At 50.3% G+C, this 13,547-nt stretch overlaps 1 protein-coding gene across 1 annotated transcript in view; it reads left to right on the top strand.

Annotated features, from left to right (window-relative positions):
- SCFD2 (sec1 family domain containing 2) overlaps window positions 1-12,059 on the top strand; it is a 466,192-nt gene extending 454,133 nt beyond the window's left edge. The window contains exons 8-9 of the mRNA XM_075544345.1: window positions 3,591-3,710; window positions 10,921-12,059. Coding sequence (XP_075400460.1) covers window positions 3,591-3,710; window positions 10,921-11,013 — 213 coding nt within the window. The 3' untranslated portion in view covers window positions 11,014-12,059. The remainder of the gene's footprint in view (window positions 1-3,590; window positions 3,711-10,920) is intronic.
- The last annotated feature ends 1,488 nt before the right edge of the window (window positions 12,060-13,547 follow it).

The raw sequence follows: 13,547 nt of genomic DNA on the forward strand, positions 1-13,547 counted from the left end.
GAGCCCTGGTAGCTCCATGGCTAAGCACATGACTGCTAACCAGATGTCAGTGGGTTTGAACCCGCCAGCTGCTCCGTGGGAGGACGGTGTGGCAGCCTGCTTCCATAAAGATTACCCACAACCCTCGAGCTGACTCCTTCTCCCCTCCGCAGGGATCACTGTGAGGCAGAATCAGCCCAGGAGCATAGGAGAGGGAAGAGAGCTTCCTAGAGAAAACAATGTCTGCTACACAAAACTCAGTTATACCGGCGATCCACAGACTGTTCCTTGACTGGAATACCCAGGCACTACCCAATGGCGCAGGTGGAGGCCAACACCCACTGCTCCGGCCCTGACTCGTGCCACGGGCTACTGATCTTTCCTACTGACTCAGGAAACTCCCCGGGGTAGTTAACGACATGAAGAAAGCAAAGTGCAATGAAAGGTGTAGAATGTCAGGTGGATGGTCACCCTTGGCATAGACATTGAAAGAGCTGCATGGGAGAAGGTCTCCGGGGTATTGGTTTTCTCCCTTTGGGCAGAGGCCACACAGATGTGTTTACTTGATGAGCGTGGATCACAATGTATGCTCAACTCTCACTGCCATTGAGTTGATTCTGACTCATCGCAATGCCACGGAGCAGGGTAGAACTGCCTCAGTGGGTTTCTAAAACCGCAATTCTGTATAGGAATAGAAAGCCTCATCCTTCTCCCTCAGAGTGGCTGGTGGTTTCCAACTCCTGCATTCTGTGGTTAGCAGCCCAACCCATAACCCACTATGCCACCGGTTCTCCATTGTAATGTATGCATATGTCTGCGTTAGCCCACATGTCTTACATACAGCACTTAAGAAAGACTCTGAAGCATTACCCAGGGCACGAGCCCCGGTGCATGGCTCCAGCAGACAGAGTGTGGGGTCGATGGAAATAGAGACATTCACCAAAGGCACATTATAAAAGCTGCATGTACTGAGCCCGGGAGCTGGAGCTTTACCCTCAGATCTATGAGAAGCTACAGAGAGACTCTGAGCGGGAGATAGGGCTGAGAGAGAGTTAAGAATGTGGCCCCTGGCTCCTCAATTTCACTATAGTGAGTAACCTTTGGCGCACACCTTTCTGGATGTTAAACCATGCAGCATTCCCGTGCTCTGTTCACACAACTGCTTCTTGGTCCATGTACAGGTTCTGCATGAACCCAATGAAGTGTTCTGGAATTTCCTCTCTTCTCAGGGCTATCCGTAGTTTGTGGTGGTCCATAGAGTTCCATGCCTTGGCATAGTCAATCAAACACAAGCGTGCATCTTTCTGGTAGTCTTTGCTTTCAGCCAAGATCCATCTGACAGCAGTGATGGTTTCCTTTGTTGTGCAGCCTCGTCTGAGTCCTGTCTGAACCTCTGGCAGCTCCCTGTCAACGTACTGCTGCAACTGTTGCTGGATGCTCTGCAGCCAATTTTGCTTGCATGTGGCATCCGTGACATTGGTCTGCCATCCAGCTTTCTTTAGGACAGTCCAGATGTGGATCTCTTTCAGGCCAGGCCTTCCAAATGTCCTGGCAAAGACGAGTGAGTGCTCCCAGGGCTTCGTCAGCTTGTTAGAACATTTCGATGGGCGGTCCATCATTTCCCAGACTTTGCTGTTGGCTAATGCAGCCACTCTGTGTGAGAAAGATGTGGCCATCCGCTGCCAAGAAGAGCTGCATGCAACTTGGGCTTCTTCCTTCGGCACCTATGTTAGCTCCTGAAATGGTGGATTGTCGACTAGCTGTGTTTGATACAGTGATCCTGTGTGTTCTTCCCATCTTCTCTTGATGCCTCCTGGGCCCATGGTGGATCGGGAGCAGCATTCTGATCTTCTATGTGGGAGACTTGGGCCTGACTCCCTGCCAGTGCACCTCATGAAGACATGCTTGTGTGTTGCTTTGATGCTGAACAGATTTCAATGGAACTTCCAGGATAAGATGGACTAGAGAGAAGAGCCTGATAATTAACTTCCAAAAAATCATCCAATGAGAATCTTAACGCTTACAAGGCTCCAATCTGCAGCCAGTCATTGTACCAAATAAAAGAGGGGTGAGAGCCTTAGGCAAGGACAGAGGGAGCCAAGGATTTCACTAAATCTGAGGACTCACTCCATCTTGGACTGGAAAGGAGAGCTGAGAGAGACAGCACAGCTTAAGAGGAGTCTTCGGTGTGTTAGAGACTCAAGAGCAGGGGCATACTTGGGGAGTGGGGGGGGGGGATGCATCAAGTTTGAGAGCTGCGGAGTCTGGGAATCCTGGGAGACATCCAGACAGTGGTGTCTCTGGTACTCAGTAGAAAGGTTTGAGCTCGAGGCATAGCTTTTGGAAGAATATATGAGAGTGTTGAAGGCATGGGAATGGAGAGGTCCTCCAGGCTAATGTACCCAGTGAGGAAGCCCAGGTGCCCAGGATGGAACCCTCACTGACATTGACAGTATTAGTTTCCTTGGGCTACCATAACAGTGCCACAGCCTGGGTGGCCGAGGACAGCAGACATTTACTCTCTCTTCGTTTAAAATTAAGGTGTCAGCAGGAGCCCTGGTAGGACAGTGGGTTACGATTTGCGTGCTAATCACAAAGTTAGCGTTCCTGTGTGGGAGGAAGATATGGCCGCCTGCTTTCATCAAGAGTTCCAGTCTGGGAAACCCACGGGAGCAGTTCCACTCGGTCCTCTAGAATCACTACTTGTCAGAATCAACTTGAGGGCAACCAGGTCAGTTGGGGTTTGGTTTCATGATGTTCCAGGCTCCAGATCATTGAGGCCTGACTTCCAGTATCACCTCCCAACAATGGCAGTGCAGACAGGGAATAGCCAAGACAATACTGGCCCTGTGGAATGAGTAGAACTGCCCCCCCGGAATACTGGCCCTACGGAATGAGTAGAACTGCCCCCCCTGGAATACTGGCCCTATGGAATGAGTAGAACTGCCCCCCCTGGAATACTGGCCCTATGGAATGAGTAGAACTGCCCCCCCGGAATACTGGCCCTGTGGAATGAGTAGAACTGTCCCCCCCGGAATACTGGCCCTATGGAATGAGTAGAACTGCCCCCCCTGGAATACTGGCCCTGTGGAATGAGTAGAACTGCCCCCTGGAATACTGGCCCTATGGAATGAGTAGAACTGCCCCATGGCATTTCTAAAGCTGTACTCATTCCAGAAACACACTACTGCATGTTTTTTTCCCACAGAACGGCTGGTGGATTCAAACTGCCAACCTTACAGTTAAGGCTGGAGGTTCATGTCCACCAGAGGCATCTCTAAGGAAGGGCCTGGCAATGCACTTTAGAAAGTCAACCATTGGAAAGCTGTGGAGCGCAGATCTGCTCGGACATCCCTGGCATCACCAGGACTCAGTCGACCCCACAGCATCTGGGTTTGGTTTGGATTTTTTAAGGTGCCATAATAAGCATTTCTATATAATAGGTCATTAATATATCTGATCCTGAATAAGTCATCATTGCTCAGGTATGGTTATCTTACCCACAGTATGGAAGTAGCTGCCCTGGGGCCCACTAGGAATCTAATTTGGATCACCTGATTAAAAGACCCCTTGACAGCGCCCCACTGATGCTAGTGATGTTTGCCTTGCAGGTGAGCCGGCCCCATCCCAGTGACCACCCTCTCCTGATCCTCTTCGTGGTGGGCGGGATCACCGTGTCTGAAGCTAAGATGGTCAAAGACCTTGTGCCTTCACTGAAGCCAGGAGCCCAGGTACTGAGTCCTCAGGGTGTGGCAGAAGCTGGCAGGGCTAGGGTGAAGCTTCCCTAAGATTCCAGGGGTCCCACTCCTGCACTGTCTTCCACCTCCAGCCTACCTTCCAGACCTAGCCCAACACTGCCTGGGGAAGTGCCGGTTCCCCCAGGTCAAGCCCATCGGGATGGGTTAGCTTCTGTCACCAAGGCATTCGCTGTCAGAGACACTTGTTTGTTTACAAAATAAGTGACCCTCCAAATGAGGGAGTGGGGAGGCCATGGAGAGTTTGGGGAGAAGGCCCCCTGGAAGCCTTTGCTGCCCTCTAGACCGCTGTGCTACAGGGCTGTCAACCCCACACCAGCAGTTGAGTACAAATGGAACCATGCAGGGACATCGATTACTTATATAAGCAGCCATAATATCATATTTCCACTACCTATCTGGTACTTAGTTAGGTAGCCATGAATTCAGGATTGAGTGTCACATCCTGAACACTGGACACCTCACATGTATCATTGTGCCATAAGGTAAGACCAGCTCTTTGGGAAATCACACTAACCATTGATTCTTGTTGAAATTGTGGACAACCAAAATCTGGGACATTATCACCTAGAAAGACCAATCTCTAGACAAAGATGTAATGTTTGGTAAAGTAGAGGATCCGTGAAACCCTCTTTGAGCTGGACAGGCAGCACAGCCATGATGGCCTCCAACATGTTCTAGACCTTGAAGATGGGACAGAGTCAGTAACATGTCACTCCATCATGTGTGAGGTCGCCATGAGTCACAGCCAACATGGTAGCAACAAACAGCAAAACCACGGTGCCCTGTATACCAACTGCTCTTCGTCCATATCTTCCCTAGTTGCACATTTGAGGGTGATTTGCAAGGAACCAAAATACAAGCACTCACAATCATCTCTATGAAGTTGGATTCGTTAATTACTCAACAAGCACTTGTTGAGCAACATCTCCTGTGTGGCCACAACTATGCTCTCTGTTGAGGACAGGACATTGGCTGGGCCAGATGAGCTCCTGCAGTCGTGGAACACCCCCCCTTTAATGGGGCAGGGAGACAGAATATAGTTAAGGGAACTCCAGTTGGTGATGAGAACCACAAGGCACATAGTGGGGTGCTCTCCAAGGGAAGCCACCAGCAGCAGGGGCTGCCTAAGTTGCTGTGGTCTCCTCCTGGAAGAGCTCCAGTGGTGCAAACATTTACGTGCTCAACTGGTAACCTACAGATTGGTAGCCTCTCCTTCCCGACACAATCACGAAGACAAAATGGACGCGTCAGCAAATGTGAAGAGAGCGGATGGTGCCTGGCTATCAAAAGATATAGTGTCTGGGTCTGAAAAGCTTGAGGTTAAACAAGCAGTCATCTAGCAGGGAAGCAAATAAGCCCACATGGAAGAAGCATACTAGTCTGTGTGATCATGGGGTGTCAATGCGAACAGGTATCAAGTATCAAAAGATTCAAAACAAATAACTCTTGATGCAAATGAGGGGCTTTGGAGTGGAGACCCAAAGCCCATCTGTAGACAATTGGATCTCCCCCCACAGAAGGGTTATGGGGAAGGGATGATTCAACCAAGGTGCAGTATAGCACCAACAAATCACACATCATTCCTCTGGTTCCTGCTTCTTCCTCCCCACTACCATGACTCAGTTCTACCTTACAAATCCGGCTAGATCACAGTGCACACATTGGTCTCGACACATGGAATTCAGGACTGATAAAACCCTCAGGAACAGTAGTGAGAGTAGCGATATAATGATGGGTCAGGGAGGGGGAAGGGAGAGAAAAGGGAACCAATCACAAGGTTGGATATATAGCACCCCACCCCACCCTACCCCCTGGGGATGAATAACAGAAATGTGGGTGAAGGGAGACAAGAGAGAGTGTAAAATACAAAATAACAATTACAAGAGATAATTGGTCAAGGATTCACAGGGATGGAAGGGAGGGGGAACAAAGAAGAGCTTACTCCAAGGGCTCAAGTAGAAAATGTTATAGAAATGAAATGGCAACATATGTACAAGTATGCTGGATAAAACTGATGTATGGAATATTATAAGAGCTGTAAGAACCCCAATAAAATAATTTTAAAAATTAGTAGTTTGAACCCACCTCCCAACTCCTTGAGAAGAAGGCCTGTTGATTTGCTTCTGTAGAGTCCAGCAGGGAACCTATGGGCGGCTCCGGCTCTGTCCCACGGTGTCACTGTGAGGCAGAAGCCACGCCACACACCTAGCTACCAGTCCAGCCTCCCAGAGAAGGCCCTTGCGCTGAAAGGGAAAGGTGGCATGTCAGGATCAGCTAGTCAAAGAAACCAGCAAAATCCCCCCACGGTTCATCCGAAAATGAATTGTTTCACCAACAAGAACAAGGACAGCAGGAAAACCTGGAATCCAGAAACCACAGTCCCCGCACAAGCTTCAGCTCCTTCCCTGCTAGGCCTCCAGGAGTATTTTCCGGCTCTTCAAAAAGGCCGCTGTTTCTTCTCTCCGTCCCCGCCGGTGGAGGATATGCTCCAGGTAGGAAGTGGACAGAGCCTTCTGTGCTGACTACAGGAATGGGGTCGTAGAGGGCAGCATGCCCCACCCCATGCCTCAGACAGCCACCAGCACCACACTGCCCTGGGCCGCAGCGCCCACAGGCCTGACCCAACCCCATGACCTGGTACACGGGCTGCGTGGCGGGCACAGCGCTGCAGCTAGATGGAAACAAGCCAGGAGAAACCTGTGGTTGTGGACAGAAAATGACAGGGAGCGACCTCCGAAAGTAAAGGGAGACCTTGCCAGTCCTCTGCTGCCCATGGGCACACGCATGTCATGCACACTCCCCCATGCGGCACTGCTTTCCTGCAGCTGAACCATTAGGGGGAATGTGAGTTTGAAAACAAGCAGCAGTGGGCCCAGGAACACCCTGAGGCATACAGGCTGCACACAAATGTACAGGTTCGAGGGTCCCAAAATCCTGACTCAACATGGCTGTACATGAAATTGAATGTAAACCCAGGCAAAGAAGTCAGTGTGACATTAAAATATATATAAAATAAACAAAGTATTATAATGAAAAGTGCCCAGTTCTGGAATATATATATATATATATATCAGAAGGGACAAAGGTGGCAAAATGATCTGGTCTCATACATCCAGTTCTTTAAAAACCAGTTGCCATAGATCCTGACTTCCGTGTGCCAGAGTACACTTGTGCTCCACAGGGCTCTCTGTGGCTGATGTTTCAGGGGTAGATCACCAGGCTTTTCTTTGGCGGCACCTCCCAGTAGACTTGGACTCCAGCCTCTAGCCATTTAGTTATCAGCCAACCACATGAATCGTTGGAGCATGCAGGCTGTCCTCCAGCCTTTTCCAAACCTAATCCACTCACCACCATTGAGTCAGTTCTGACCCAGCTCCCCTACAGGAAGCATCTGTTGTCATACTGTGGTGGCTTGTGTGTTGTTGTGATGCTGGAAACCACATCGCCAATACTTCAAACACTAGCAGCATCACCCAGGTTTCGTGAGAGCTTCCAGACTGAGGACAGCCTAGGAAGAAGGGATTGGCTGTCCACTTTAGAGCAATTAGCGACTGAAACCCAGTGGATTGCCCTGAAACATTGTCAGTTACTAACAGCCTCTCATGTAGAAGCAGGACACTGTCGGAGATAGTGCCAGAAGTTGAGCCCCTCCGCTCTGCTGGAAGAGCTTCCATCTCCAAGGAGAGTCAACCGTAATGACGCAGATGGAGGGAAGCCTTCCGGACCTTGAATTCCTGATGGGGCAGGACTCAACATGAGAAGATACAGCTGCAAACATCAATTAATAATTGGAACCTGGAATTTACAAAGTCTAAATCCAGGAAAGTTAGAAGTCATTAAAAATGAAATAGGACGCATAACATTGAGATTCTAGGTGTTGGTGAGCTGAAGTGGACTGTGATTGGCCATTTTGAACCAGAAATCATATGGCTTACCATGCCGGGAATGACAGAAACGAGAGGCCTGGCTTTGCGTTCATCTTCCAAAAGGATGCTTTGGACATGATGTCAGGAGAGATCAGTCTCTGGGGAAGGACATCGTGCTTGGTAAAATAGAGCGGCAGCTATTGAGAAGACCCTCAGTGAGATGGATTGATACAGGGGCCGCAACAAGGAGCTCAAGCGAGCACTATTTCGTTTCAGGACTGGGCGTGTTTCATTATATCGTCCACACATAGGGACACTGTGAGGTGGAACTGACAACAGTGAGCCCTACAGGAAAGTAGCAAACGGCCTGCGTGGGTTTTCAAGGTTCTAATTCTTTTTTTTTTTAAAACATTTTATTAGGGGCTCATACAACTCTTATCACAATCCATACATATACATACATCAATTGTATAAAGCACATCCGCACATTCCCTGCCCCAATCATTCTCAAAGCATTTGCTCTCCACTTAAGCCCTTTGCATCAGGTCCTCTTTTTATTTCCCCCTCCCTCCCCCCACCCTCCTCCTTCATGTGCCCTTGGTAATTTATACATTGTTATTTTGTCATATCTTGCCCTATCCGGAGTCTCCCTTCCCCCCTTCTCTGCTGTCCCTCTCCCAGGGAAGAGGTCACATGGGGATCCTTGTAATCAGTTCCCCCTTTCCAACCCACTCACCCTCCACTCTCCCAGCATCGCCCCTCACACCCTTGGTCCTGAAGGTATCATCCACCCTGGATTCCCTGTGCCTCCAGCTCCCATATGCGCCAGTGTACAACCTCTGCCCTATCCAGTCCTGCAAGGTAGAATTCGGATCATGGTAGTTAGGGGGAGGGTTCTAATTCTTAACAGAATAGAAAGCCTCGTCTTTCTCCCAGGGAGCACCTGGAGGGCTCGAACTGCAAACTTGTGATTAATAGCCCAAAGGGAAACCAACTATGCTCTGAGGGATCGTTTTGAACCCTTTGGGGAGCCTCAAAAATTATAGCATACTAACTTTCTGGGCAAGTAAGAGCAGGGGAAAGGGCCCCCAAGGACTTTTCTGGTAAGAATTGATCATCATTGAACTTGTCCATGTATTTAATCCCACTGAGCTAAAAATACCATGTCTGTCATAGGTGTAGATGTGAGTGTGCGCATGCACGCACACACATGCATATATACGTGCTTGTACACGTGCTAGGGAAAGTGGATAGCAATGTTCATAACATGTGATCAGAAAAATACTTCATCCAACAGCTGATTATGCATGTTGGTATGTGTGCTTACGGGGGTTCATTTTACTGGACAGAATTCCCACGTTTAAAAGAGTTAACATTAAATGGTGGAGGGGGAAAACACATACACTCTGTTCCTTTCCCATGGGAGTCCCTGAATGGTGCAAATGTTGACCTCGCTCAGCTGCTAACCAACCGCAGGAGGTTCCCCTCGGCCCTGAGGTGCCTCCACAGACTTGTCTGGTGATCTACTTCCAAGGAATCAGCCACGGGAAACTCTGTGGTGCAGATACTCCTGCTGATGCCCTGGGCTCTGCACCCCTAGGCTCTGCCGCCCCTGGGCTCTGCACCCCTTGGCTCTGCCGCCCCTGGGCTCTGCACCCCTTGGCTCTGCCGCCCCTGGGCTCTGCACCCCTGGGCTCTGCCGCCCCTAGGCTGACCAGCAGTTGGAATCGACTCCAGCGCAACTGGTTCTGTTTGCTGTTTTCCCCCTGCCTGGTCTCCAGAAAGCAGAAGGCTGTGGAATCTGAGCGCTTGCTTGCCATGCCCTCTGAAATACAGAGCAGGAAGACTCAGGCACCCACAAATTACCGAGAAGGACCAGAGAGAGGACAGCTCAGAGGACCGCCCCTCTCTGCTGGCCTCGGCAGGAATTCAGGACTGGGCGAAGAACAAAGCTGACAAGTGTCTCTTCCAATTGAACCAGCACTTGTGCGGTGCCCCAAAGGTTGCTTTTAGGGGCTTGGTGGTGAGGGCCCTGGGACCCCTGGGGTTGCCCACCCCCTCCTTGGCCACTGCCATCCCTGGGTTTCCACTCACCGTGGCCCCAAGGGACGGAGGAGAATTGCTCCCGAGGAGTTCTGAGGCTGTGAATCAGGTGGGGAACCTTTCTCCATGAACCGCCGCCCCCCCAGCCCTGCACCTCCTCACCATTGTTCCTGTGCTTAAGACCTTTGTTACAACTACGTCAATCCGTCTCAGGGAGCTTCTTCCACTTTACCAAGCATGGTGCCCTTTTCCAGGAACGGCCTCTCCTGACGGCGTGTCCGAAGTACATGAACGTGAGACATCCTTGCTTCTAAGGTGCCTTCTGGCTGTACTTCTTCCGAGTCAGATTTGTTTGTTCTTTTGGCAGTTGATGGTACTCAATATTCTTTACCAGCTCCATCATTCAATTTAGTATCAGCCAAATAAATCCCTGTTTCTCACAGGGAGGAATATCATCTGCATACAGTCAGCCAAAACTCTCCGTTCCAATTGTTCTTGTGGGAGGTGTCTGGGCAGGGGGCAGTCGAGGGGTGTGGCAGGATGGGCAGATCTCTGAGCATGCTGGGAGCCCCTTGAGAACCAGGCTGACCCCTCTGTCAGTCTCCACCCCAGGTTGGCAGATGGAGGTGGGTGCTCAGGAGCGGATGAGTTAGGATTAAGGCCTGTGTCCTTGTGAACCCTGAAGGGGACACTCAGACCTGTGGTCCAAGTTGACCCAAACTACTGCCACCGGGCTGATGAGCTCAGATTAGTGATCTGGCAATTAGCCACCCAGCACTTAAACCAGTGCTCCACCAGGGTTCCTTGAGACCTTGGTATTGAGACTGCTAACTGAGAGGCCAGTGGTTCAAACCCACTAGTCACTCTGTGGGAGAAAAATGAGGCTTTCTGTTCCCAAAAGGGATGGAGAACATCCGGCCCTTGGGCCTTCTCTCTATTGAGATCAAATGACTGGGTGGGTGGCCCAGTCACAGTATGATCAAATTCAAGTTAGCAGTAAGGCAGAGGCCAGCATCAGCCTCTGAAATACACCCAGTGCCAGCCTCGGCCCCCCATAACTCCTGGTCATGGACAATGCCCTGCCATCCCTCATCCCTGCCGTCTGTCCCTCACCCTTTTCCTCCACCCGGAGAACTAGCCCCAGGTGGCTCCAACCGCCCGCCCTTTTCCTTCATGCGCCTCTGTGTCATCCTGCCCCATTCTTTGCACTTGTCTTCCCCACCTGGACTCAGTTTCCCTCATTTCTGAGGTGTGTTCGCCTCCTCCTGCCCTAGGTCATCGTGCTGTCCACCCAGCTCCTGACACCACGCAACATTCCCGAGCTGCTGTTTGCAACGGACCGACTGCACCCGGACCTCGGCTTCTGATCACCTGCAAACTGGAGCCCCGGCCACAGGCAACCCAATACTGTTGTCTGGCACCATGCAAGAGAATCGCCTGACGGAAAGCGGGTCAGTGACTAAGTGCCAGGTGATTGAGTTCCACCTGAGGGGACTCCATCGCCGGGCCAGAGGGGCTTGGGCTGCTGCAGTTCTTCAAACCAAACACTTTCCTTCTCATCTCCTGCCTCCCCCTCCATCTGCCTGCGGTGTCAACCCTCCCACTCCTCCTTAACCCCCTGCAGGTAATCTTCCCCATTTCCACAGGCCAGCCGATTAAGTCTAAATAAACTCCAATAAAATGATTTAAAAACAACAAAAAAATAAACTAAACTCCTGCTGGCGGTGGGGCTGGTAGATTGCAAATCTTGTGTTTTGAAGTTGCTCCAGGAGACACAAGACGTGTGTCTGGACAATACGTGTGAGGACATTTTTGGTTTTTCTTAATCTTACATAGCTGAAGAGGGAAACTTTGTTTCTCTCCATCTGAAACATTTCTGAAGAGGGAGGGAAGTGGCCAGGGCCGCACCGCTGGTCAAATGCCTTGTGAAGGGCGCACTGTAAACCATGCCCCCGTCACAAAGGGCTGCATTGTTCCCGATTTTGTGTGTGTGTGTGTGTGTGTGTGTGTGTGTGTGTGTGCGCGCGCGCCCCGAAGAGCCCTCCCGACTGTTAGATATGGGATGAGAGAGAGGTGGGCTGGGAGCTGTCCAAAGAAGGGACTCACAGAAGACATTGGGTCACAGGGAGTCTAGATTGCAACTCCACCCCCGACCTTTGTGGTTTCACATTTGTATTGAATTGTCGAGCTCTGTCTTCTGTACGTCAGATCTGTCCTTCGGGCCATTGAAGACAACCTGAGACCCAGCTAGTGAAACTATGTCAGAACTCTGGGGGACGGGGCATGAACTGTCTGGGACCCAACCACTTGTGGGTAGATCGTTGATGGAGATTTCTGGTACCTCCAAAAGAAATGTATCATAGAACTGAAGACAGTGTCAAGTGTGGATTGAACAGGTGGAGGAAATAAAATGTTAGCAAAAACACACGTGCCTCTCATTTTTGTTGTCTTTAAAACATCTTTTTAAGGAGTTGCTGGTTTGGGTTTTTTGGTTTTTGTTTTTCACCATCCTAAAGTGTAGCCCAAATAGGGCTTTGTAGCCACAGGTGTTCCTTTTCCTGCTTAAGTACATGTCCCACCAAACCCGTCATTTCGTGATGTTTCAACACGGCTCTGCACTTGGGTTTGTCTGCGCCTCTGAAGACTTGAGTTTGAAAAAGACAAACATTCTAGCTATCCAAAAGAAGTGATCATGAAAATGAAAGTGACTGTTTTCAAAACTAAAAATTGAGGAGCAACCTGCTATGTGACTCATCTACATTCATTCATTCATTTCCAAAACATTGAGCGCACACCTGCTGAGTTGCCAGCACTATGCTTGCCGCCTCTGGGGTGAATGAAAGTGATGAGTGCGCCCCACAACCCCCCAGGTGCACCCCACAACCCCCCAGGTGCCCACCTGACACCCAGGTCCCAGGTGGGCGTCTGTTCAAGGTTACCATTAAAGCCATGTGTGTGTGTTACTCTCTGGAAGTACACACATCAAATTACTCTGACAAGGAAGACTTGCGTTCAGATTATTTATTGGGGGGAGGGAGGAGCAAATATATTTGTATGATTTGTGGCTTCTGTACACAAATTAGGCTCTTTTATTTAAAATGTTGAAAATCCTTTTGTCTGAAATGAGAAAAAGGGGGGCATTATGGCTTGTCAATGTCATCCATCAGCAGTAATGGTGCCCTGAAAAGGCTGCCTCCCAGCTGCGTGGGGGCTGGGCCCAGGGACATGTCAAAGGTTTGGCTGATGGTCACCATGTCCCAGCTCTGCGGTCCCTGATTGGAGAGATGCTGAGCTCGGCTGGCATCCAGGTGGTGGGAAGGCAGGTCTGGAGAAGAGAGCTGGTGGAAGTCTGTGATACCCAGTTTGGTTTGACTGAGAAAGTAAGAGGTGTCTTGATGTTAAAAAGGAGGTACAGAATGGAAGCCTGAGCTAAGGTCCTGAAAAGGTCCGGAGCAGGCTGGGACTCAGAAAAAAGGAGCATAGACCCGAGGCAGAGCCTCCCGGGCGCGGCTGCCCTTGGCCTTGGCTTGTGTGCTGGTGGTACTCTTTGCCACCAGAGTGGGAGGGTCGGGGGGGTGGGGGGCAGAACATTAGATCAAACACTACACAAACACCCCTCCACATACACACACACACACACACCCCACAGAAGAGGAGGAGTTAGAACTGGGCCCTGAAGTCCCTCCTGCATTCAACTCTTTACACTCCCTCTCAGGACTTGTAGATTTCAGCATCCACATCTGTCGGATTCAGATCATAATAGTCCCTACCTCAAATCCTCCACAAATTGGGTGGCCACGGCACTGCACCCAGGGCTTCAACCATGATAACAGTGCAGCTGGCACAGGACGGACAGATGGACCTGCTTTGTTCTGTTGTACGCAAAATTGCTGCGAATTGG

Source organism: Tenrec ecaudatus, chromosome 3 (genome assembly GCF_050624435.1).
Source record: "Tenrec ecaudatus isolate mTenEca1 chromosome 3, mTenEca1.hap1, whole genome shotgun sequence".
Classification (NCBI taxonomy): domain Eukaryota; kingdom Metazoa; phylum Chordata; class Mammalia; order Afrosoricida; family Tenrecidae; genus Tenrec; species Tenrec ecaudatus.